Raw genomic sequence first — 27,644 nt, forward strand, 5'->3', positions numbered from 1 at the left:
ACACTGCCAAGACTGGCTGCAGGTGTGTCGGCTGACATTTTTATTTATTTAGCCTTGTGAGCACAGATACGGGCCGATGCTGATCATCTCATAATGACATTAATCGGACAGATTAATCAAATATCATCAAATTATTTAAGCCGACCCATTTATCGTCTATCACTATACATAAATGAGAAGTTGAAGGAAAGTCTTATTTTGTCTTTCTACAGAGGTCGGTAGCTTCCCCCTGCTCTTTATGCTAGTCTTTATAGACAGCTACTGCAGGCTAAATGCGCTGATCTGCGTATTAATCTTATTATCTCGCTCTGGATAAGAGGAAGAGAACAAAATCAGTTTCCTAAAAGTTGGATATATATATATATGAAAACAAAAATAAGCTTACCTCGTTATAAATACTAAATAAATAGATTCAAAAGGAAATAAAACACAATATAGTATTGTAAGAATAAGTCATCATCATCATCAGTATGAAACCTAACACATCAGTATCGGTCTGTCTGTGTTGGTTAGTCAAATCATTGTTTCATCACATGCAGCTCCAGCTTTGATTAATGGAAGCTCTCTGATAATATTTGCTCAGCTCCCCAGCTGTCAGATGTACGCTGTGTGGGAGACGGACAGATACAAATGATAAAACCATCCATTTGACAACCTGTCTGTACTAATCTGCCTCTGCCTTCAACTCAGCCGCCTCATAGCACAGTCTCTCTTTTCCCTCTTCCACCAGAGGGGAACTGTTTTGATTTTCGAGCATAATTATTTCACCATCAGCTAAAAAAAAATCCTAAAAAGCTGAGAGACTATTTTGCGTCATCTTGTTTTGTCTGTGTGCCACGCATACACACTCATGTAAACTCATTGTCAGAAAGCTTTCAACAGTATTGACGACTCTTGGCTAAGTGCCAGATGTGTCCTGTAGTGTCACACACACACTCTCTCTCTCTCTCTCTCTCTCATACACACACACACACACACACACACACACACACACACACACACACACACACACACACACACACACACACACACACACACACACACACACACACACACACACACACACACACACACACTCACACACACACACACACACACCACCCCCAGCCCTGTGTCAGATTGATAACCTATGCTATTGATCACCTGTCTGTGTGCACCCTAGAGGATGGACACACACTTACACACTCACGCTAAGTGATCAGTGTGTGTGTATATATGTGTGTGTGTGTGTGTGTGTGTGTGTGTGTGTGTGTGTGTGTGTGTGTGTGTGTGTGTGTGTGTGTGTGTGTGTGTGTGTGTGTGTGTGTGTGTGTGTGTTTGTGTGTTAGTGTAAGGTCTAGTAATAGCCTGCTGAGCCTTTTAATCCCTTTAGGAGAGCAGAGTTATGGATCAGTGGTGACCACTGGTGAGACATCTGTCTCTTATCACCAGTGGTCACCACAGTTAACTAATAACATCATTTAATAGCAGCAGAAGAGTGTGTGCACTGTGTGTTTGCGTCATGACTTGTTTTTTCTGCTTTAATTGCCAACCGCACTATACTCAATATTTTATGTCCATCATCAATAAAAAGAGAAAAGGTCATTTCTGTTTCATCAGCAGATCAACTTTTCACACCTAATCAAATCATTAGAAAGGAAAGGTCACAAATGTGGATTCCTGTCTAGCTTCCCCGAGGGGTTCAGCTTGTGTGAACTTCAACACGTGGATTTGGGCGACCAAAAGTCAAGTTGGAGGAGCGGTCATGTCATACTGTCTACCCATTACATTGACGCTCTTTGTCCACACTTATTTATAGAATGCGTGGAACAAGCTGCAAAATATGCCCCTGATAAACAGGTATATGTCCCGTACACCAGCGGACTACTACTGTGTTTAACAAGAGGCTGGCTCCTCGCCAAAGCTGCCACACCCACACACACACACACACAACGCACTGGCCTTCAGGAGGTTCGGGAGATTTCCCGAACGGCCGGTCCATCCCGAGCCAAACCGGCCGGTGGTAATATTTGAATTTCAGATGTCAGTTACAGTCATGGGTGTATTAAAACAGGTGATGGTACGGCCCTCAGCCGTGAATCTGGCTGGACTGGGTTGAATGGTTGAACGGCATCTCCCAACAAGGCAATTGTTTTATAAAACATGCAGAGTTGTATGATTAAGTTTTAAAATATATAAAACATGTATTAAGACTTTGCCTTTAATGTAACGGCCTGCTGAATGTGAAATCTTTGTTACTTTTCAATGGATAGTTATTGGTAATTGAACAAGTTACTGATTTCATCAGTTGTAGCTCTACAGTCAATGCAGGCACATCCAGGCTCCAGCAAAGGAGAAGTTGAGCCAGCTATGTGGCTAGATGAAGATGAAGGATTTCATTTTTGAGAATGTATAGGCCTATATACCTTACCTATTAAAGTTATTTCCAAAAAAGTTTCTACGTGCGCCCTTCACACATTTTCATAAAAGGCCGCTCCATCCCAAAGTCCCAGACATCCCTGATGCTACGCTAAGCTAAGCATCTAACATAAGTAAGCATATTTGCCATAATGATTCCTAAGTGCGAGTAGACAGACATCTTGAAGTCAGAGGTCATGGACCCCTTTGAAAATGGCCATGCCAGTTTTTATCTTGCCCAAATTTTGCCTAACTTTGGAGTGTTATTTGGCCCCTGTCCTGGCAAGCCAACTTGACATGCAAAAAACTGAGCCTGCTACAGCCTCTTAAAGTCAGTAATGACGGTCGAGTCGGTCACCTAAGATGGCCATTCAGATTTTGGCCCAGGCCACCCCCCTAGAAACGCCCCTTTTCAGCAATCATGAACAGCCAGCACACAGCTGTATCACTTGTGTGTCATCACAGAACTGTGGCCCGAGGACGGCTGTATACTTTCAGATTTACTGACCTACATACTTACCAAAGAAAATTCTCTCTCGTCTCAGAATAAATCAGTGGCCTCATAAAAGCTGCAGCTACTCTGACCTACCAACAATAAAATGACACGTTTATTTATGAGGGTTCAGTGAAGGAGAATTCCTCTACATGCAAATATGCACACACACACACACCACACACACTCTATGACAGAGGGCCATGTGTGGCACAAGCTGGGGTGTTCTCTCTTTGTTCCATTTGTACGATTACGTCAAGCAGAAGTCATTGTTCAACAGATGACCTTTGCTCTGAGCAACGTCCCTCCCTCCTTGCCAGCAGCACCCTCCACCCTCTCCCTCTCTCCTTTTCTTCCTTTCTCTTTCCCTGCTTTATGCCGATGAGAAAGGGACAGATGACGGGACACCAGGGTGTGGTGGGCTTTGGTCTACAAACAAAAAGCAGGATGAAATCGCTTCCATAGTATCTGGTAGCAAATGCAGCACATTCTCAAACAGCGGCCCGATCTGCCAGCTTCAAAATGACCACTAACCACACCAGGAAAAATAGACTTTCTATACGTGCAGCTGCAGCAGAGCAAAATAAATCTTAGCAGCACAGATGTGAAGTTGAAAGGAAATTGGGGTAAAAATAGAGAGAGGCCTAATTACATTCGGAGGGATGGGAGGTTTGTTTGAACTGGTGGACATGGCTGCTTCACATCCTCATCTATACTGTGTCCTCACTCTGCTCTGCTGTGTTTCAGAGGAGACATCCAGAGGCAGCAGCAGCAGAGTGGAGAGTATGCATGCAGACGAACTGCTTCTTTTCTCAATGGAGACAAATCACCCTGTACTGCTCACACACTTGGAGTATTTCCTGAGCATCGATAGATAGCTGTCATGCATAGATATAGTCTAAGCATACAGATGTTTACATTCCAGCTGTCTGTAGCAGATATCTAGGGTATGCATATGCACCTACAGTATGCAGTGGATATACGCACATATATATATCGTGTCATGCGCTAATTTGCATCATAATTACTTTCCTTTTTTTAAAGATTTTTATAGGCCTGTCTCGCCACCTATTTTTTTTCACAGTTTCAAGGTACAGTGGCAATTTTCAGAGTGAAACATGCAGATGCGTGCATGTTATCTTGATTTGCACATTTTTGTAAGATCACAAAAAGTCTTCAGCAGCAACGAAATGTGTAGCGACCTCTACGGAGAGGCTAAATGCTGTTGTCTGTTTGTCTGACAGCCATACATGGTCCCTTCTAATCTAATCTCCGCACACCCTGACAATTTTCATAAACCAACACAGACGAGAGCACATTAAATGTTAAAGTGTTTCCTTACTGAAATAATAAAAAGACGTGTTCTCATAGTGGTATCCAGTCATGCATATAGTTTAGCTTTATTTGTCCAGGCTTTCTGCCTCCATCTAACCCATCTAAATCCACAGAACACACTGGTAACAACGTTCATCCGCACTATGACTACGGTCCAATGAAAAGAGAGATCGATTATGCTGAGTAACCTGTGCATGTCTCAGGAAAGAGATGCTGTTTTCTTTTCTTCAAGTAACCCAAACAAAATGTCATTCACTTACATTGGATGGAGACACATGGAGATTTCAAATAAAACCTAAACGAGCAACATGGCTACATACTTACAGAAAATAGGTTTATGGTTAACACTTTAAATGTAATTTGTTCATTGTTAGGAACAACCATTAACTGTTCTACTGGTTTACCGCATCATATATTTCAGCGCTGTAACTGCTGATTAACTGTATCACTGTTGGTCACGATCACAAAGCAGCAAGACTAAGACGTAAAAAAAAAAAGAATGAACAAGAGAGAGTTGGAGCCACAGCCTGTGAATAGCATGCCAACTATGTGGGGCATGTGGCAACACACACACACACACACTCACACACACACACACACACACACACACACACACACACACACACACACACACACACACACACACACACACACACACACACACACACACACACCAAGCGGCAGTGCAGGGGTCTTAACAGATTAGTGCAGCGGGGGGTGGGGGGGGGGGGGGCATGTCTCCAAGAGAGAACCAACACACTCTACCCCCCACTGAACTGGATTCCAACACCACATGGCATGACTGGTGTGTGTGTGTGTGTGTGTGTGTGTGTGTGTGTGTGTGTGTGTGTGTGTGTGTGTGTGTGTGTGTGTGTGTGTGTGTGTGTGTGTGTGTGTGCATGCTCAGACTGGCTGTCTGGCAATTCTGGCACAATCCAGATGGACTGACTCACCTCGAGGGTACAGGACGACTGTGATGAAAAATGGATTTATTAGGGTGTCCTATTATGCATTTTGTTGGTGTTATACCTAAGACACATATTAGAGACTGTTGAGTTGACATCATGCCGCATTGTTGGAAATGTCTTGCTCTATTTGCAAGCTGTGTTGAATCTTTTGTTAGGTGGGAAACCAGCTGTACTTCACATTGACACAGCGATGATGACCTCACTATTCAGTAAATAATGAAAGGGTAGAGGGAAGATGTTAAAATGTCACACTGAGCAACCTTCCTGCACCAGACTGTTCTCTCCCTCTGGCACGATGTCTTAAGTTCAATAAGAAAGAGAAAATCTAGAATTTACTGAAGCAGTCCAATTCTACAGGCAAAAACACCAGACCCACAGTCCGCCTCGATGAATGTCTGTTGCCCTTGCACCATTGGCACTAGCTGGCCATGGTCGGCTGTTTTTCATGCATGCTGACTGGGCCGAGGAGTCGCCGGAGCCCGTCGGTAAGAGAAATCACTCTGATTGGCTCAGTGCACGAGAGGAGAAACAGAAGTGAGGGAAGTAAACAAACAGCTAAAGTTAAGAGGCTGTGAGATGGAAAACAAACTTGTTATGTCAAGTACGATTATTATTTTAACCATCGAGCTCTTTAGTAGAAACGCTTCATAATGGTTTGCGTTATTGTTTGCCTGTGTAAGGTAAAGATCTTCTTTTTTTTTATTATTAATGTGCTAACTGGCACAACTAGCATCTTGAATCTGTCCTGTTGGTCTGCCGGTTTCCCCTTTTGAAGGACAAATACAGACTACCGCCACCTGCTTGTATGGAGAGTTATTTCCTCTCACGCAGGAGTAGAACGTACGTGCTTGTTGGCCGTTACCTGTGCTCTATGGTGTGTTCAAGTGTCCCTTTTTGGGCGAGAAAGGTGATGTGAGTCGACGAAACTGTCGGCCTTCATCAGCACTAGCTCTTTGAAGTCGGGTTGGTGTGTCTGGGTCTTAACTGACAGACACACTGTAGTCAGTGTTGTATTGGATAAGCAAAGCTATTCAGAAATTTGACATATAATGTCTCTTTTAGAATACACCCTGATATAGAGTGCTGCTGCTCCTTTACACACACTGTCACACTAAACAAACACATGGACAAGGCAATAAGACTCGTTGGGAAGACCAAAAAATGATTTTCAGTGCAGTCTTCTGTGTGTATACGTGTGTGTATGTGAGTGTGTGTGTGTGTGTGACTACGGATATGTGTGGGAGTGTGCCTGACAGCCGTGTTGACTTCATTAGTCTCCAGTTAATCTCTCAGCATGTGGTGCAGAATGTAGACTCACAGAATGAGACACGCACACACACACACAAACACACACACACACACACACACACACACACACACACACACACACACACACACACACACACACACACACACACAAAAACACACACACACACACAAACGCAGATGAATATCACCAGAAGTGATCGTTTTCATCCATGAAATAGGACCTGACTTATTTAACAAAGTCCACTTTGTCTTGCATTCAAATATTCATCACATCATTTATATTATTTATATTTATATTTATATTTATATTTCTGTCGTGGGATGGCAGCGTTGAATGTGTTCTGTGAAGCATGTATTTTTTTCTCTTATGTGGACAGCAGCTGCTTTGGAAAAGATCCATCTATGATACACAAGAGGTTTTCACACAAAAATGAGATTCCACACTTGATAAATAGGTTCAGTCTGTGTGTTAGACCTAAACATTATAATCAATATTTATTTTACTAACACATTTTATTTATTTCGATTTTTATTGTCACTCCTAATGTTTCTTATCGATCACTGAAGTCATCCCTGGTGACTAAACACACGTTTCTTTATCACATCTTATACATATGAAAGGAACCGTCATTTCTCAAATAAAAGCTTGTATTCAAATAATGGCCAGCACAAACTCACTTTCTCGTTTTTAAACTAATACAATTTTCCTTTATTAATCAAATCCAATAGCTGCTACTTTACTTTTTGCCTACTATTACCTTTTTAAGCTAATATCCATAACTCAGCCATTTCTGCAGGTGTTTTACTTTAAAAGGCTAGAAAAAGCAGCTCTTGAAGACTTTTAATAAGAAAAACCTGTACAGGAAGTGTAGTGTTCCATTAACGGTGGCTCAACAGCATAAACAACTGTAATAAATTAGAGAATAAAAACAGGACAGGAAGAGAAAGTGCAAGCATCAGAGTGGTAAATGTGACCTGTTGGTGCACTAATTCCATTAGTGCTGTGGAAATCTACATTGTGTGTAAAAGCCTCGACGGCAGTCTTACAAGGTCAGGCCTGAAGCATGACTTTCAGCACGATGCAAGTCTGACCTGAATGCATTCAGATTCACGTAGAAGCTGCAGCAGCACACGATGAAACAGTGTGTGTGTGTGTGTGTGTGTGTGTGTGTGTGTGCTGCAACAATACCTCCTTCTAACATCACTGTAATTAATTTATTATCTTAATCATGTGTTATGCACAAAATCACTTTAATAATATACACAACGTCGTGGAAGTGCCAATTTGAAGTTGTTGAGGAGATTCTTCTCCTCAGCAACAATCTGACGTCTTGTTATCCAGTGCTTGTGCTCTGTCGGATAAAACAGGCAGCAGAATCCACATCCTAATGCTTTTGCGGACCAGACACGCATACGTACAAAGTCAAGATTAGAATAGATTCAACATTTTTTAAATTTGCTTCATTTGCGTGGGCTGAAATATTTGAATGGATCAAGCACTGCAAGTATACGTTAACCATTTCAAAGTGGCTTATAGGATTTACTTTATTCAATATTGCACTAACCAAACTATCATGACAGCATTTAAAACTGACACTAATGTAAACAACACTCATCATACTTGAACTACAAGGCATGAGCTTTAGAATGTGGATACACATTTAACTGCTGTGCTCCAAGTTGTTTTCTTGTGGGAACCTTAGTAGGCTGGTGGTGGTCAACCCGCTGACTACAGAATATTCCTCATCGTCTGTGCGGTGGTTTATTCGCAGATGGTGAAACATGTTCGTTGTCGAGCTATCTTTGATGGCAACTCCTTCCAACATAGTTTGCAGATTGGCGTCTTTTGAGCAACATCAGTATTCTAGAGTTTGTGTTTTGTCTCCTGGCGCTGTTTGTTTATTCATTTTGAACTTCAGCCATACATGCAGCGGGAGCGTACCTATGTGCCCCGCTTTGTGTGTGACCGGGAAACATTGGACACGTTAGCTTGGTTTGTTTTTGTTGTGAAGCGCGAACACAGCATGCGTTCTCAATTCGCACTCGTATGAGGGACATACTCGATATTATGATTTCACACATCGTTAAAGCAACAACTTGGATACTAACGTAGTCGATAAATATCACACACCCCTAACAGAAACCCCAAGAAAAAGGAGCTTTTTACGAGGGTAGCGTAAGCAAAGCCCTAATTGACCCAAACTACATTCAGAAAACAAACATTTTAAAGTTGCAATCTTGTCATCTTGCATACAGACTAGACAAAGTATGACTCCAGACTTATTACAAATTGTCATAATGATGTAGTAATTTCGGCATACTTTTTTTTTCTGTTTATTGCAATTAAACCACAGCAAAATCTGTACCTCAGCACAATGGTTAAACAAGACACAGCACTGAACAGTTACTATGGCCACTGTGGCTGGGTACCACCCTCAAACTACGGGCCTGATGAGCCTACAGCTGCTGATATTATTGCTGCTAATATTGATTTACATATTAACAGAAATAGTAAGCCGCTACTTACTGAGATGTACACATGCACAGGTTTGAAGATAAACTCTGAATACAACCTAAAAGGAATATGCTTATATATTCAAAACCTCACTGAAGTATATGATACAGCCTTTTGTGTGTGTGTGTACGTGTGTGGATAATGAGAAGGCTCAAGATGGAGCCCACACACACTCACACTTTAAAATAGCAGTGCACCAGCATGCCCCGGACTTTTCAGTTCCTTCATGCAAACACTGTTTCATCAAACACACTGACGGTCTTCAGCTGTTCCTGTGTGTGTGAGAGTGTGTGCGTGTGTGTGTCAGTGTTAAGCTGGAAGACGCTGTGACACGTGGCTGCTGACACGACCCTCCTAGCACATCAATGCCTTTGATGACAGCTGTGTCAGCTGACCCTTCTGCTTGACCTCCTGACACGCAATCACGCACGCACGCACGCACGCACGCACGCACACAGACACTGGTGCTTTGGTGAACTAATGTATAGTGAGAACCAAGATTCCATATCCAGCCCTATGTATCTTTTGCATCCCTTTAACATATTTTATAATATTAATAAGGAACATTTAATAGCTTTATTCTGACCTCTTTCATTGACCAAAGCTCGGTGGACGGCTGAAGATCAAGAAAGCTATCCATGTCAGAGACGGGACTGGTTGTACTCAGTTATATGTAGTTTTTACCTCTGCATATGTAATATAATAAATTATATAGTGATTTTCTAGTCTACAGAACACTCAAAGTATTTATAACACAAACCAACATACACCCGCACCCACACACGTTCATACACTGATGTCCGATGCTGCTAATCAGGAGCAGTTAGGGAATCAGTGTCCTGCTCGAGAACCTTTCGACACCCTCTCTGGAGGAGTCGGGGATCGAACCTGCAACCTTCCAGATACTAGAAGACAGCTGCTTTTGAACCAAAATGGTCTGTGTTGTTGAACCAATAAAGAAATCTTCATTGTCTGTTGTAGTTTGTTGTATTTTACTCTCTCTCAGTTTGGTATTCCCCTCACATTATCCTTGTTACCACCTCCCTTGATCCGTGCAAGATGTAGACAGTCATGTGTCCCTCATATTTGCTGTGTGCTGCCGTCTGGCTCAACAGTCTTGCACGGGGGCATGTGGTGTGTAAAGCCGAGCTGGAGCCTTCCTCAGCAGCTGAGACTCTACAGCTGGAGCTCCCTCTGCCTCTCCGCTCACTTCCTCCATCATTCTCTCTCTCCATGTTGAAACAAACACTGCAGTTTTCATCACTCTTCAATTACTGCTCATCTGTGTGGATGAGTGGGTGAAAGAGAGAGAGTGTGTGTGTGTGTGGAGTCTTCCCTCAGCAGGAATTCCTTATCTCATAATGACTAACTGCCAGGAGTGAAGTGTCTCTTTTTTGATGTGTACGTGTGTTTGCCCAGCGTGGGAGGTGAGGGGAGGTAAGTGAGCATAAGAGCAGCTCATTACAATGAAGGGCATCGGCAAGGTAAATACATAAAGCATATTACACACACACACACACGCACACGCATGCACACACACGCACACACACACACACACACACACACACACACACACACACACACACACACACACACACACACACACACACGTCCAGCACTCAATACAAGCGTTAGCTCAGTCCTTGTTTCCTAACTACTAGTCCTTAACCTTGAGGCAAAACGTCAAATTAAAATAAATATTTCATAGAAATTCATAAATAATAATAATTATATATTCTTGTCATGACACAGAGCAGACTTAAAATGTGTATTATTAAATGTACATGCACCACACATTAAGGGTTCAAATAAATCCAATAATGACACATGAAAAACCCCTCACACCTCACTGCCACTGTAGTTTTCACCAAACATTACTCCAACAGGAGGAAATACAGTTGTTGGGGACTATTTTCAGCGGTGGATTAATCTACATTTGGTGCTCTGTTGAGTATTTGGGCCAGCAGGACAGTGGAGGTGCGATTGAGTTGAATTACAGTGTGTGTCTGTGTATGTGTGTGTGTGTGTGTGTACATGGGTTATAAGGGGACATGTCACCCAATGTGACAGCTTGGATCATTAATGCGTGTCTAACAACAACAGAGGAAGGAAGGGTGTTTTCATGAGGTCGGTGACAATAAGAAAATATTAAATCAGGAAAAAATATATTTTTGTTCAGGAGCCTCTATGTTCCAATAATTATCTCCACAGAGTATAGAAGTAATATGGACAACAGTGAGCCTCCAACAGTTTGTGTTTGTCCCAAGACTATTTCAGCATGACGATGCCCCTGTCCACAAAATCAGCTCCATGAATAAATGCTTTCCCCAATTTGCTGTGGAGGAGCCCTGACCTCAACCCCAACCTTTGGGAAGAACTGGTCTGAGAGTCAGACCTGATCCCCAAGTGTTGAACCTCACTAGTGCTCTTGTGTCTGAGTGAGAGTATATCCGGGCAGCAGGTTCAACATCTTGTGGAAGGTCTGAACCGAGGAGAGTGGAGGCTGTTTTAGCAGCACATTAATGCTCACTGTTTTAGAATGACACGTTTAACTATCACATATGGAGCGTTCGAGTGGCCACTCGGTGTGCATAAAAATCCAGCGTTTAATTCCACACTGAAATAGACCAACGGCTGCATAATCTCTATAAACATATCCTGCCTAGGAAGGTAGAATCTGTAGGCAACGGGACAAGATTTGGGTAGCGGAAGTTTGTAGTCAGAGTACTATTGACCAATCAGGTTGGCCCATGCTTTGGTTGCATGCGGGTAAACAGTCCGTTTGGAGAGCAAAGGAGGTGGAACGCTCTAACTGAAATGCAATCATAGAACTCCTCTACTATTGGGCGATTTAGCTTTTAATTGTTTTATTATTTATGTGCATTTACATATTATATGATCTGTTTATAGAAATGCTGTCTGCCATTGCCCTGTGGTACAATACAATGAGGTATGTATCTTAATAATTTTTAAACAGACTACTTGTACTTGATTTTTTGCACAGTTCTATGTCTAGCTAAGAACTAGTTACCATCGTGGTAACAATGAAACAAAACAAAACGATATATTGTGCAGCCCCACAGGGTCGAGAGATAAGACCATCGGGGCTCGGCTCCTCTGCTCGGCAGTGCACAGCGGAGCATCATGGTCGTTCCCCTGCTTTGAGGCCACAGTCAAACTGTATTTCACCAAAGCGTGGCACAGCACATCTAAACTGCACCGTGGAAAATGGCCACATGTGAAGAATGGATGATATAGGAAAAGAATTGTTGCAAGAGCTCAATAAACATCCCACAGAAAGAACAATGTGTTGCTGCAAACCTCTTCTAGCGTCAACCTTTCACTAAAACTTTATTTTTTCTATAGCCCATACAAGATAGTCCATGACGCAATGCCATGACATCTCCTGAGATCATGCTCCCTGGAGGAAAAGCCCTTTAAAATTTAATTTGGTGATTCAGTTCCAGCTATTGATTGTTTAAGTAATCAATTATTCTTTGGGTTATTCCATCGATTCATCTAATGGGGAATACTTTTGCTTGATTAAAGACAAATAGTACATTTACAAGAGAGAAAATAAGCGAGGTCTCTTAAAACTAACCTAATTGGTTTCTTTTTCCAAAAAAAATCTACATCTTTATTGCTTAAATTGCATACAGTAATATTATCTGTCTAAAAACTAAACACTGGATGCAGAAATCTTGTGAACACTATTTTTTTTCTCCAATAAATAAATATTCCAGCATGAAGCAGCCCAGTGCATAAGTCCTGGTGTTGTTTGAAGAGGCTGGATATGTAATGTCATCCTAATTAACTCTGGGGGGAGTTGCAGGAAGTGTAACAGTGAAGTCATACCCTGCACCAGGGAGAGAGTGAGTGGTGTCCCAGAGGTTAGTGTATGTTTACCTGTGCAGTGTCACTACAGTATTTACAGGGAGATAACAGAGGGAGGTTTCCATCAGATACTTTCACAACAGATCCATTCTGAATGGACAGGGAGAGAGGACACACTTACAGGAACACTGTCAATTCATAACGTGCATGACGGCCAAACTGCACGGCTTGTCACGGCTGTTGTGGGATGCCCACAGCAGAGCGCGACCATCATATCCAATTGAAGCTGCTACATGGGCAACGGCAGCCTTAGATCAGGTGTCTCAAACTGATCCAGTAAAGGGCCGCTGTGGCTGCAGGTTCTGTGTTCTTGCTTGGTGTTCTTGGGTGCTTGCTTAGCTAGTTACCATTGTCGCAAACAACTGCACTTTAAACTGTAACTACCACTTTATTTATTGCTGCTTTTGGTGTTCAGGTCAATGTTCAACTATTTCAATGAAATAATATAGAAAAATATTGCCTTTATTTTATTTGTTTTATTCGACAAGAACGTGGTTGTATTAAAGCAATATACTGAGCAGCAGAAAGGCAAAACTGAGTACACTTTAAAATCTACCCACGGGAAATACAAAGGCTGTTTTGGACAGTTTTCTCTGAGTTTGAAGTAATTAAAATAATAATAATAATAATTTATTTCTATAGTACATATATTGCAATATTTATCAATCAAAGTGTGCCCCCAGATACATTCAGAGGTTTTAGGGTTAAGCCTCAGATCTGCACTGTCCCTGGTATTGGAATAGGTATCTGGAGTTATATTAGATAAAGATTGGTCTACACACGGCAATATGGACTAGAGTAACCAGGGCAACAGCCACAGTGAGCTGCAGTCAACAGACTCTACCGCCGACACATCATCATGGTAAACATATTTTACCATGCCATACTGCACTATAAGACAACCAGCATCGCTTCCCACATCCATATATATCTGCTCTAAAAAAAACTCCTTTTTTATATGTTGTGCGAGACACATATCCACCTTTGGAGTCCCATGATGCTCAGGGAGAGAATCACTGATATGAATTTATTATGAAGCAGTTAGAGACAGACCGAGGAGCACTGATGAGTCCATATGTTAAGGAACAGGGGAGCAGCTGGAGCCAACATCACCATCATCATCAATATATACACACACACACACACACACGCACACACACACACACACACACACACACACACACACACACACACACACACACACACACACACACACACACACACACACACACACACACACACACACACACACACACACACACACATACACACACATAGCCTGTCACCTGCTGGTACCATAAAGTGCTTACTCACCCAACCACAAGATCAGAGCTGAATTATTAACAATCTTATTATTTCACTCGTCGTCGTCCTCCTCCACGCTCACACACACACACACACACACACACACACACACACACACACACACACACACACACACACACACACACACACACACACACACACACACACACACACACACTGTTTAGTTTGTTTAATTTGTTTTCCTTCTTTTTGTCATCCGTGCAGTCTTTTCCTTCCTCTCTTAGTATTCCTCGCTGTCTTTTTCTTCTCATCAGGTGGAACTGTTGAGCAGGTTGTGTCAGTCCAGCAGGGCGCTGCCATGTGGAGTGTGAAGACTTAAATTCATTCAGGTAAGCGCCGCCATGGCATTCTAGCGTGAGGACAATTCATTTTGTAGTCTCTCCATGGTTTGTTATGAATTATTTAACGGCCCCTATTATTATTCTTTCCCAACACTGATAATTAAGTCTAGTTCTGCAGTGTGTGGAGAAAAGTCTGGCTGTACTAGCTTCTTTCTGGGATAGGGGAAAATCACTCTAGCCTATTTTGTATTTCTCTAAACCAATCACAATAATCTTGGGCAGCGCTAAGCACTGGATGCAGCGATGATGCCCTTGTAAAATAGATAGTGGAGATAATGGAAGGGGAGAAGAAACCTGGCTGACATAGACATATTTCAACAATCTATACCTGGTGAGTGACACTATAAACTCACCACGTCTCACTCATAGACTCTATAAAAAATGGACGTAGCATCTCTGTCGAGGTCTGTTCTCTCCACTTGATTCAATTGTCCTTGCCTATGGGAGGCGCCATCTTGTCAGACTTTGACTCCGCCTAGTTTCCTCTTACCAAAAAAGGGCATTGATGTGGCGTTGGGGGGGAGGGAGATACGTCAATCTGTCTGCCGTTTACCTCCGCGGAGAAGTGAGGGTCAGAGGCTAGCTGTCACTCAAGAGGCTGCGCCCCTAATTATTCATAAACTTTCACCTCCAATAAAATAAAAAATACCTGGTACTAAAAAAAATTGTATTTTGTTAGTAAGATGTAACTGCAAGCGAACTTGTTCTTTCCGACAAATGAGAATATTCACAGGCCTACTTTAAGCAGTGGAATTATCTGGTGATGAAACAGGCTCACAGAAGACTAAGCAGGGGGGGGACCGGTCATTATTTAAGGCTCCAAAAGCAAAATACATTTTCAGCTAGTTTCTTTAATCATTAAACCTCTCAACTCGCCCACCGCTGTGATACCACTTCCCTTCACACACCAGGCGCCAAGTACTGCATGCACAAGTTTTCCTTCCAGAACGGTTCTGTCATGTCTGAATAAAGATGTCAGGAACATTAACAACAACACCAACTGTACGAACGATGGACAAAAAAGCTTTAGAAAGCTCCTTTCTATATCACTGTAATGTAAAATGCAATGTGAACTGTATAAAGTTTCACACCTCATTAACAACACTGTATTCCCTGCATCTCTGTGATGAGCCAGTGTGAAGACTGATCAGAAACTTTCCACTGAGACCCAGAAGAAAAAGGTGAAGGACCACACCTTTACACAACCCTCTGATACTCTACTGCACATGATACGGACTGGCAGATGTCCAATAACAGCCCGATATGTGCAAACCTTATCACAGAGCACAAAGAACAACCTTGAGTTTTTCTTTGGTTGGACAAAAAATAGACACACAAACACCAGAAAAGTGTGACAATGGCAGGAAGTGTGTGCATGATACAAAAACATCCACAGCTCGGGCCAGGAGCAATTAAAACAAATGCTCTCTTCTCATCTGCGACTTCGACATTCTTCATCTCTGAACTGGCATCAGCAATATATACTCCCTCTCTCCTGCATTCCCTTTCTCCTTGCTTCCAGTTTTTCTTCCAGTCATGCTCGTTTCAAGATTTCTTGGTAACACTTTATATTAAGGTCCTGGTAATAAGCTTAAATTAATACTGCAGGTAATAAGAGGCTTATAAATCTGGATAATAATAATAAGTGCTAATAAGTGCATTATAATACAAGTTTTTATACATGTCTAATAATCTAGCAACCCATATGTTTGTGACGCTATTATTAACACTTATATAGTGTAATTAACACATTTACTCTTTTGTCTGTTAAACTGGTCTGTTGTTATTTATTGTGTTTTTATTACTCTATAAACTACCGGTATATACTTGAAACTTGTACAGCACTTTGATCAACTGCTGTTGCTTTTAAATGTTAATGTTACTAAGCCTCTTATTAGGAGTTATAAGGCCATTATTACCAATAACTAGTGCTTATAACAAAGACCTTAAGCTTGATTTCATCCTCTCCTTCGTTCCTTTTTTTCTTCCTTAACTGAAAATGTATACCCATCCAGTAGTATTTCACCATTACACAATCATTTCCTTCACTCTTACCTTGCCCAGTGGCTTGTTGCTGCTCTCCCAGTTCCTCTTATCCAGAGAGGGGGGCACCTGGTACACATCATGTCCAGCTCCTGTCCCCCCGGCAGGTGCTGCTCCCTGGCCTAGTCCTGGGCCTAGAGAGGGTGGCACCTGGTAGATGTCCTGCCCATGCAGCTGGTACTGTCTCTGCGCTAGAGCTGGGGCCTTGCTGGGGGGTCCTGGAGGGAGTCCGCTTGGGCCAGAGGGGATCTGGTACAGACTTTGAGGACTTGGTTTGGGGCCGTGGGAGGGGGGCATCATGTAGACAGACTCAGGGTTGGGCTGTGCAGGGCTGGGGGTGGAGTAGGCCGGATGCATAGGCGTGTACTGAGTTGAGTGGAGGGGCTTGACGGGAAACCCGGAAGCGGAAGTAGCTGTGGCGGCAGATGACAGAGCAGGTGGTTTGGCGTAGGCGCTCAGAGGGGGGAGGGGCCGCTGCACCTGGGACGAGGGACAGGAAGTGGCTGGCTCTGGCGTGGAAGGCGTGCCCTGTTGTTGCTGCTTGCTGTCGTACATGCCGACCAGGATTTTTAGACGGTTGCCGGGGACGATGCCTTGGCGACCGTGGAGGGAGCAAAGCCACCAGCCGTCCAAACCCTGCGTGTCCCGCTCCAACACCGTCATGATGTCACCCTTACGGAAGGACAGCTCGTCCGGAGACTCCGCCACATTGTCGTACAACGCCTTGGCCAACACGTTCTGTAGAAGACAGACATATAAAAGAAATATAAAGAACAATCTCAAATTGGCTCATGTTCCCGAGTACAGTTAAATGTAACGGCAACAGGAAAGGCTGCTTTGTAACATATCTGTGGCTGTGGGTCGTTGGTGTGTGGGACAAGAAGAACTGCAAAGAAGATGTTAGACTGTTGTAGGGACATGTGAACTGTGTTTTTTTCAGCATTCGCTGGCAGGTACTGGGAGGTCATATTGGAACAGTCTGAACTTGAAATCAGCAAATACACTGAAATGTGTGAACATGACGGACAGTCCTGATGGTTAAGCAATGACAAGTGGATAGGAGCCATAAATCTGATGCTTTTGATGAGCCCCATTGTGTTCATGTGTGATGAGGTTAGTCCTCATAAGAGCCATTTCATTGTATTTGAAACTTGTATAAAATGAGCTGTTGTGACCTCTAAGATAATCGCAACCTCATGAAACTTTACAACCACAAACAAGAGACCCAGGGCATTCAGAGGATGGGTGGTTTTCCGAGGTACATTGACAATAACGAGGTTTCTGAACCGTTTACACTACACACATGCTCAGCATATAAACGCCAAATTATGTCATTCTTGCCAAATCACAGCATTGCTTTTTCTATAGTGTTCATCATGGTCTGGGTGTCTTATTGCTGGGTCATTTAGGGTTCTTTTTTAGGTCTTTTTTCTTTGTTTCTTTAAGCACAGTTGTAGATTGACAGGAAATGTGGGAGCGAGAGACGGGTTTAAATGCAGCAAAAGGCCGCAGGTTTGAGTTGAACCCGGGCCACTGCGGCGAGGACTCAGCCTCATCATACCGGGCTTCCGCTCTACCAGGTGAGCTACTGGTCGCCATTTTGGAGGGATTTTAGACTTTTTTTTTAATCAATTCTCAAGTGATAAAAAAATGAGCACCAAAAGATTAGAGAAAGACTGTGGTTAGGGTTAAAAGAAACACTGACTGTTGGTAGAAACTGGGATGCAAACTGTGGTCTCTCATGTCATAGTCACATTTTGTCATCTCAAAATCTAGATGTGATTTATCCTTTTATTTTGGTTTGAATTAATCTAAAGCAATGAGTGGCTCCTCTACCTCCTCTGTGCAATGCATTTTGGGTCAATGGTGTCCATCAACAGCGAACTCAAAAAAAGAAGCACATTCACTCACTTTTCTAAGATACTTATGAGTGTGTAGTATGGAAGTGGAACCCAGCAGCGCTTATACATGTCCTTGTGTTGAGCCACAGAGGGTTGTGTCTGTCCTTACACGTAAGAAAAAGTGAACAATCATGTTCACAGCTGTGTACATAATTAGGGTGGCAGCTGCATCCATAGTCTAATTCATTTTCATAAATGGCATGCTGTTATATGTGTTTGCATGCAGCCAAAGAGAGGGCAAAGTACAAGGACACTGAACTGCTTCTACTGTTTGATCCCAGTGGACAAGCCCACAGAAAGCCATAACTGCAGTTCATAGTTTTGATAAAGACGTGTGTATTTCACAAAAGCCAGCAGACGTGTGGTGTCCCAACATTTAGTGAACAGAATGGGGATCACTATTATTACGATCATTATTCATTGCACGCACAGCAACAGTAAAGCAGCCCTACACTCTGGTACAAGGGTCAAGAAGTGTCACATTCTACATGACGGGAACATTTAATGATGGAAGAGCAGAAAAATACAGTAAAAATATCATCACACGCACACGCACACGCACACACACACACACGCACACACACACACACACTCAACCCCAGCATGCAAACAGAAACACCTCCCCTGGTCTCTCTGGAACCCTTTGAAACTAAACCAATATTTGTCGTCCACTCAGCCTGCTCTCCTCCCACTCTGTGTCTGAGTTCCACCCCAACTATCAGAGACTAGTACAGCCTGTACTGGCCCTATGCCAGCTTTACTCTCTCACACGCACACACACACACACGCACGCACACGCACACACACACACACACACACACACACACACACACACACACACACACACACACACACACACACACACACACACACACACACACACACACACACACACACACACACACACACACACACACACACACACACACACACACACACACACACACACACACACACACACACACCAACCTAAGCACAAAGCACTGGCCATCTAAATGAGGCCTTGTAATTGGCTTCAAGATTTATAGGCAGACTTTTCTTTCACTGCACAGAAGGCCTGTTGGCTCCAGAGTGGGCTGGGAATGAGACAGAGAAAGACACTCAACCCTGATATACGCACTTAATCAATTCCATTCACTAGCTTAATTAATACACAGAGTAGTGGGTTTTAAAGGAAACAAATACCAGAAACATTATGGGATATTCAGTTTCTTTGTGATCAAAAGTCAGATTTCTTCTCTGGGTTCCTGCTTTTCGTCTGGCTTGTCATCTTATACTGATGGCCCAGTCAAAGTGTATTGTTCCATGTCTTGTTTGAGCTTCACTGTTCAGAATGATGTACATGCAGAGTATGACACTAGAAGGTTGTTTTCACTCTCAATTGCTGAAGCAGCAACGCCTCTCTGAGCTCATCGTAAATCTCAGTTTAACGTACAGTACCAGCAGGAAAGGACTTCCAGCAGGTGACATCACAATTACTTTTAGGCCAATGGACGGCTGCTGTGTAACTAAGAGTGTGATGTGGAATAGTGATGCATGGAAGCTTTACTGGTACCAGAAAGATATTTCAATACCCTGCAGTTAAGAATGGTATACCCTATTTTATTAGTTCTGGTACTTTAAGAATGGAAGTGATTCAATACTGTAAGTTTTGTTTTTTCATGAGGTATGACAGCTATAGTAGATTGGAAAATAGTAATACGGGGCACTGAATTCAATGAATTTACCGTTTATCAGGCCATTAATGATACAAGAATAAGATAGGAGGCGCATCCTGGAGTCGTGATGCCTCAATTTGGTCTGAATCTGTGAAATAACCACACCCCATTTATTTAAATATAACAAATGGAAATAAAAAGATGTAACAAATGATGAATTCAGAAGTAGAAGTCTTCTGAAAGAAATAAAAACTTTGAAAAACAGAACAAAAAACTACTTTTTTTTGTTATTTATTAAACTATATCGACTCATATATTTACTTTATTTAAAGATTTTTTATTTCGGGATTTATTTTGGCATATTTACGTATTTATTTCTTTAATATTGACTTTCGGCAGGTATCATACCAAAGTCATAATTTTGGCATCATGACAACACTTATATGAGAACTCAAAACTTTTTTTCAGTGAAAAAAGGAGATCCAGCTGTTTAAGAAATTTTGAATGATATTGCTACTTTTAAACGATATAAGATAAAAATGATACATCATTTTATTAATTAAACCAATTTATATATGTCGTAAAACATAACTGGAGGGGATCTTCTAACAAGCAGCCACATGCCCCCCTTGGACACAATGCATGCTGGGTGTCAACTAACTGTTGAGTTTCTTTATCTGCAGGCAGCTGCCTTTACAAGCATGTATAAAGAATATATATATTTTTGTACTGCATTACTGGAGTCACTTAATTTCATTTTGTGCAGATATAAAACCTATTGAAGCACAGTGCGGCATGCATTCCATAAAGAGTGACCTTCTTTCTGTTGTAATGTTGATCCTGAGATGTGTGTTACGTGTCCTGGTTGCGTTCGTGCATGTGGGATGTGAGATTGTGCTGAGGTGCATGTAAACAGAGCTGTGTGAGGAGTTTTGAAAAAGTGAACTCAGTCTAGAGAAATGTGAGTTCACAACTGGAATCCCCAAGGTAATTAACACTAAGGTGTGTCTATGGGTGTCCACCCATTTACTCAAAACACATGTGTTGTATCTGTGTGTTGTAACAGTTTGGGCAGAAACAGTTTTTAACACAGTAATAATAGATATACCAGAAGCAGGAGGCTCCACTCAAAGTGTAGTATAATCAGATGATAAACTCTCAGATCGTTCATACAGAGTTGGTCTTATCTGCACATGCTGTTGCTATAAAATGAACAGCAAACTCAATATACAAATTCTCACAAACAACATTTGGGAGAAGAAACTTTCCACTTATCTGATCCTACCCCTTCTCCATATGTACCCAACTTAATCGTATGAATCATTTAATTGAGATATTGACAAAACTCCCAAAAGATGCCAAACATGTATTAATTAGTAATTAGTAAATCATTTTCCATAATTTTCAATCCAAAAAACTCTCATTGCTGAACAGTACCCATGGTGTTCTCCTTTCTTACAGGGAGAGAGTCACACAACAAAAATGTGGCATTTTATCTTGCTGCCAAAGATTCAGTGCCATTTGATACACATAACCTATTGTTGATTGTAAGCGTGTTAGTGTGACATATTTCCAGAAATATTCTTCTTAAAAATGTAATGTCCCGCTGCTGGCTATCCACTGGCATTTCGACTGTTTGAAACATTAACATTACTCCATGCTGTTCTTTCACACCTTTATCACTTTGACACTGATCCATAAGACCCATTATCATAAAGTCCAGTCCAGATAGCTCCATAATTCTGCAATACATTTTCTTGTCTTTCTCTTATCACTCTGTACTATTTCTGGTCCTTTTTATTGTAGTGTTGGGTAACCTAGCTAATTCGTAAATGCGTAATAGTCTGAAGCCTCTCGGTTCATTTTCAATTTCCAAGGTGCGTTAACACTACAGACTAAAATTCCTCTAGACACAATTGGATAGACATACAACCCATCAAAGAAATGAGGTTGAGGTTGTGCTTGGTCTGTTTTGAAGTAGGGAAAAAAATGGACGCCGAGACACAAACGTTCTCAAATGCTAAACAGTACACTAAAAACAGAGTCTTGATTCATACTGGATCAGCGCTGCCTAGTTTGACACTTTGATTGGAGATTCATGAGCCTGGTAAGCTGCACTGCACTGAGAACGCCGGTTGCATTGTTAACACGGCGCTCCTCTGCCTGTCATCATTTTAAACCCGCCCCACATAAGATAAGCAATTATGATTGGCCTGCCCACGATCTGGCCGGCTATCTGTGTGAATGGGAGAGAGGCCAGTCATACCTGCCTGGGCAAATGGAACATGAGCTCTGCAGATTTGTCTGGTTTCCAGCCTAGTCACCATCAGGATCATCATTCGTTTCCAATAGCAACTGCAACTGCTGGGTTACTCTGACATGAATGTCTGTGATACACACTGTCCCACTCATTCAGATATACGGTATGTGCCTCATCTCTTTCTCTGTCTTATTCTCCCTGTGGGTATTTCCAGTATCACTGTATGTGCACACACACTCCAGAGCTACTGCCAAACTGCTCTGTTTGTGTGAGTGCTGAGTGGATGATGAATACACTTCGCTGTCTCTTCTCTGCTCTTTCTCTCACTAGAGAAATGAGCAAAGTTACTGAGGCCTGACTTGGGTCACTCTCTCACATATGTGCTACCCTCCCACCGACCTACCCACACACACAGACACACACTGGAGGATTACACCGACACATGAGGCCAATATTAGAATTTCATTATCTATAAAATACAGACATGGACATGTTTAATTAAAACAGCTTTTTATCAAGTAGACACCTGAACCGAAATCATTTACAGAACACAGAAATCCCCCGTTTTAGTTCATTCCAGTGTCCAGAGAAACAGGAAGTGCAATGAGGATGATTCACACACCCTCCTGATTGGACGATGAGTCAGTGACTCGACCCCGAGGTCTCCGAATCACCCTGAATAGGTTCTCATGCTCTCTCTATTTCTGTCTCTCTGTGAACACCAAGTGAGTTTGTCCAATCAAAAGACTCAGCTCGGGTTTTGGAATGAAGTTCACCCTGAATGTAGCTGCCATAAAAATGGATCGGTTTCCTAATGAGACTGAATCCTGTTAATGAATACGTTTAAATAGTGTTTTATAGCACACACTATCTCTTTCTCTCACTCACTGTATGGCAGTATCTCCCAGCGCTGGGTCTTAACGGCTGAATGAGTTCAGGAAAATATCTAATTATGATTTTTCTGACCACCATTGTGACTGCAATATAAATTGTGACGGTGTAGCTGGATCCGAGGTCAATGCAGGAGACACCTCTGATTTGTAATATGACCAACTCACAGGTTTAACATTCATTAGTTGCAGCTGACTGAACTTGCCACTTTTCTTTAAGGCAGGGAAATTAACTGTCACCTTTTTTTTCCTTTTTTTTCTTTACAGATGGTTAATGATATGATGGGACACACAGTGGTGTGGTGGTTAGCACTGTCGCCTCACAGCAAGAGAGATCCTGGTTCAAGTCCCGGCTGGGGCAGGTGTAAGCTTAATTGATGACTCTAAAAAATTGCCCGTAGGTGTGAATGTGATTGTGTTTGTCTGTCTCTGTTTGTCTCTATGTGACCTGTGATAGACTGGCGTCCTGTCAAGGGTGGACCTCGCCTCACGCCCAATGTCAGCTGGGATCGGCTCCAGCCCCTCGCCACCCTGATAGGGACAAGCGGTTGAAGATTTGGATGGATGAATGAATGGAATTGCTTTTGTGATGTAAAAATGATTGAAGTGCTGAACTTGAAAAAATTAATATCTGGTCAAATAATCGTCTTACTCTTTAGTCAGATATATAAATACAGCTTTGTAGAAAATTAAAGTTTCAGGTTTGTACGGATACTGACACTCAGATATCAAATAGGCCAGAATAGTAAAAATCTTTAACAAAACCCAGCAAAGAAACATCTTCTTCTTCCACTTAGTTTCTCTACTCTTTCATGTGTCAACATCAAATGAACATGTTGCAGCAAACAGAGGTGACTGTGGGAATTATGGCAGATTTTTAGTCAAGCAGAGGGAGAGAGGCTGGAGAACACAGAGAGAGCAGAAATGTGTAGCTGTGACATTTCTATTTGCTTCCTTCCCTGGTGCTCAGCTCTCACACCTCACTGTAAAGTACATGCCTACACTTGAAAAATATTTCTATGGATCCTGACTAAATTCCACACCTGACTGAACGACATCAGCTACTTGGAAACTACGCCTTGACTAATTCATGGATAAGGAGATGTTGCCTTCAAAATAAATGAGGTGATGCGAGTTTGGAGGTTTTTTTCTGGTCCCAGAGAGTTGAAATACCTTCAACACAAAATGCTACACTCATCACTGATACTGTTTTTACTCAGCCATCCAATCACAGTGGAGGAGGGGCGCGAAACATAGACTACCACAAAGACACAGAAACAGTCACTTCCAACATGTAAAAGTGCTGAACAACGGATAAGGAATGGATCATGCTGGATTGTATCTGCACGTCTGTCCTCTCTCCATACTTGTTTGAGCCTTCACTTCATCCAGAGTAAATATTCTACCTTGTGCCGCCATTTTTACATCTGCGGATATTGCGGGATATTCCACAGCATGGACGCGGGAGTCTTACGATATCACAAGAACACGCGACACCCGTCTGACCTTTTGAAATCAACACAACGACAAGAGCATATTGACCAAACAATCGTCCTTTTGACCGGAAGACATCAGCCCGAAATAAAACAATAACAAACCAATACAAGGCATTTTCTCACTTCTGCTGAACAGCTGCTACATATCAACAAACTGTCCAGTGAAATAGCACTACGGTCAGTGTCAGGTCGTGTCTTGGTGTTTCTGGATCCAGGATGTGCTTCCAATGTGGTCGTCCCAAATAAGACATCAGCAGTACCAAAAACAGGGTTCTCTGCGCATCTAGCATGCGGCTGAATCCGGTCAGGTCAGCTCAAGGACAGAGAACTTCCAAGGGAAACAAAAGGACTGGAGCACACTGATTCATTTTCCAAGCTACTGTGTCTTCATCACAGTCAAAGAGGAAATAGGCAAGGCAAACACATATAAACTTAACCTACAACAGGTAACAAGGCAACTTGGGAAGACTGTACTGTAGGTTTCCCTTTAGCCATCTGGATTGTAGGCTAAGTGTAGGCATTTATTTGTGAGAAGCATCACAAAGCTCAAGTCAACGGCCATCATCTTTTGTTCGCTAAGATTGGTTTGCTACAGAACAGAAGATAGAGTTTTAGACCTGCGAAGACCTTTAGGGCACACAGCAAAACCTTCCACCTGCAAGCAGCAATGCAAAGAAAAGCTGTAAACAAGTTTAACACAGTTGACGCTTGGACTCTGTAATGTGTAGTAACATTGTGTTATAATATGATGTTATTTGAAGTTGGCTCTGGACCGATGCTTTCGATGGCTGGTGTAAAATAAAAAGTACCTGTTTTTATTTGTGGAACCTAACATTTTGGTGTTCACTTATGGTGTTTTTTAATGGTTCTGCTGACTTGACTTACTCATTGTTGATTTTCCATTAGCCAAAGTTGAGGCTAGTACCTGGTACGTTTTTGGTTCTACCTCAGTTGAGGTTCGAGGTGAGCTTAGCGGATACTACAGTAAATAAAGGGGGGGCTTTTATTTTGGAAACGTGTTTATCCACTATTTTGCAGCCTTCTTACTAGCAAAAGTAGACGTCACAACATAAGAACAGTCTGTAGCAATACCCTTTATATTTGGACCTCAAACATTGGCGACAGTGTGATAATCCAAGACATCTGTGACATGAGAGGTGCTTTCAGAATACTGATGTTAAAAAAATACAAAAACTAAACTAAACAAAAAATACAGATAGACAGAGCTGCCGTAGGTCTGTCCCGAAAAGTCGAGCCACTGAAGACACCTCTTCAAGTGTGTAGCCCTGTTGTAATGGAAAAACAAACCCCAGCCGCGCCGGCCTGACTAACTGAGCCAAACTGAGTGAAGACTTGTCTATGGAATTACGGCATTAGCATTTAAAAGTACTACATTCTGGCAGTGAAAACTAATTAAACACATTGAGTGCTAAATCCACACTTTCACCTTTAAAAGGTCCCAATCAGCTGTGGGTAGACATGGCTGGAAGCCCGCAAACATCCTTGTCTGCTAATCAGCGTGAGAAAGCCATCAAGTAGACACTTGTACATCCACTCTGCGGAGGCAGTCTGAGAGTGTGGAGAAATGAGAACACAGTGGGAGCTAATCACATTACCCAGACCTCTCGGGATGAATCCCAGCAGAATCAGGCCTCAACAATGTGACGTTACCACAGCGACCGTTGTCCGGACAACCTGCTGCCGCTGCGCGACGCCAGCTTCAATGCCGTTGTGTCATCGGGGAGACGACAGAGGATAAAAGAGAGCAGAACTGACAAAAAAGAGGGTTAAGAGGAACAGAGGAGTTTAAAGGGCTGAAGGTTAAGATAAGCCCAGAGATGATTTCACTGAGAACTAAACACCTGAATCAAAATAACTTCCACAGCAGTATATTATTCATAAGAATGGGTGCATTCGGGTGTTTATCTGTGCTAGTCCTTCGAGCAGGGCATGGGTCAACATGAATTACACAGTAAGAGCTTTCGACTTTGTTGCCTTAGTGATGTTTGGTCATTATGTGGCTGTTTTCCAACCCCTCTATTCAGCCCATGAGGATAAATATTGATGCATAAACCATATGCATGCCTAGAAAAGCCTTCAACTTTAAAAGAAAGCACACACTTTGATCAGCTCATCTGCATCTTAATGCAGCAGTTATGCCGGAAACTAGCAATAAACACAAACTGTGTCTCCAGGAGAAATGTGGTGAATGTCTCACATCCCTGGAATAATATTCACAGCTGAATCTACATTTAGTATGAAAACACGGAATCAAGCATGTAAAGCAAATCTTAGTTTTACAGCACATTAAGAAGTTATTTTTCGCTCAGGCCACGATGAGACTGACAGTTTTAGTCCCTTTAAAATGACAGCATCAGTGTCTGCAAACACAGCAGACGTGATGTTGACTGTGATGGGATAGGTAATCCCTCATATACATGAAAAGAAAACAAGCTCAAAGGTGAGCGATGCACTGATCACCAACACAACGTGACTCTGAAACGATTCGATTACGTACGATGTCAATATACACCATTGACGTCCTCTTTGACACAGACAAGGCATTTGAAGATGACCTTGAGCTCTTGGTAAAATATGACTTTTATAGAATAAACAATCAATTAATGAATAAAAATTAAAAAATGATCAGCAGTTCAATCAAAATTGGAAATTGTAGTCATAACGTTCAGCTTATGATGGTTAGCAGTTATTTTACTGTATGTGATATGTGTGCTGTTTACTCCTTTTTACTGTTTGCTGGGGGTTTTTGTGTTTACATATTCATTTCTTCCAATGTAGTCACCTATGTGTACATACACTCTACAGTATATGTAAAATCCCACCGCAAATTAATATAG

At 42.1% G+C, this 27,644-nt stretch overlaps 1 protein-coding gene across 3 annotated transcripts in view; it reads right to left on the reverse strand.

The window, feature by feature from the left end:
- Positions 1-27,644, reverse strand: part of bcar1 (BCAR1 scaffold protein, Cas family member) — a 101,014-nt gene that overhangs the window by 13,775 nt on the left and 59,595 nt on the right. For all 3 annotated transcript variants that reach the window (XM_083916118.1, XM_083916117.1, XM_083916119.1), the window contains one exon: positions 16,594-17,319. In XM_083916118.1, the coding sequence (XP_083772244.1) occupies positions 16,594-17,319 (726 nt within the window). The remainder of the gene's footprint in view (positions 1-16,593; positions 17,320-27,644) is intronic.

Source organism: Echiichthys vipera, assembly GCF_963691815.1.
Source record: "Echiichthys vipera genome assembly, chromosome: 7".
Taxonomy (NCBI): domain Eukaryota; kingdom Metazoa; phylum Chordata; class Actinopteri; order Perciformes; family Trachinidae; genus Echiichthys; species Echiichthys vipera.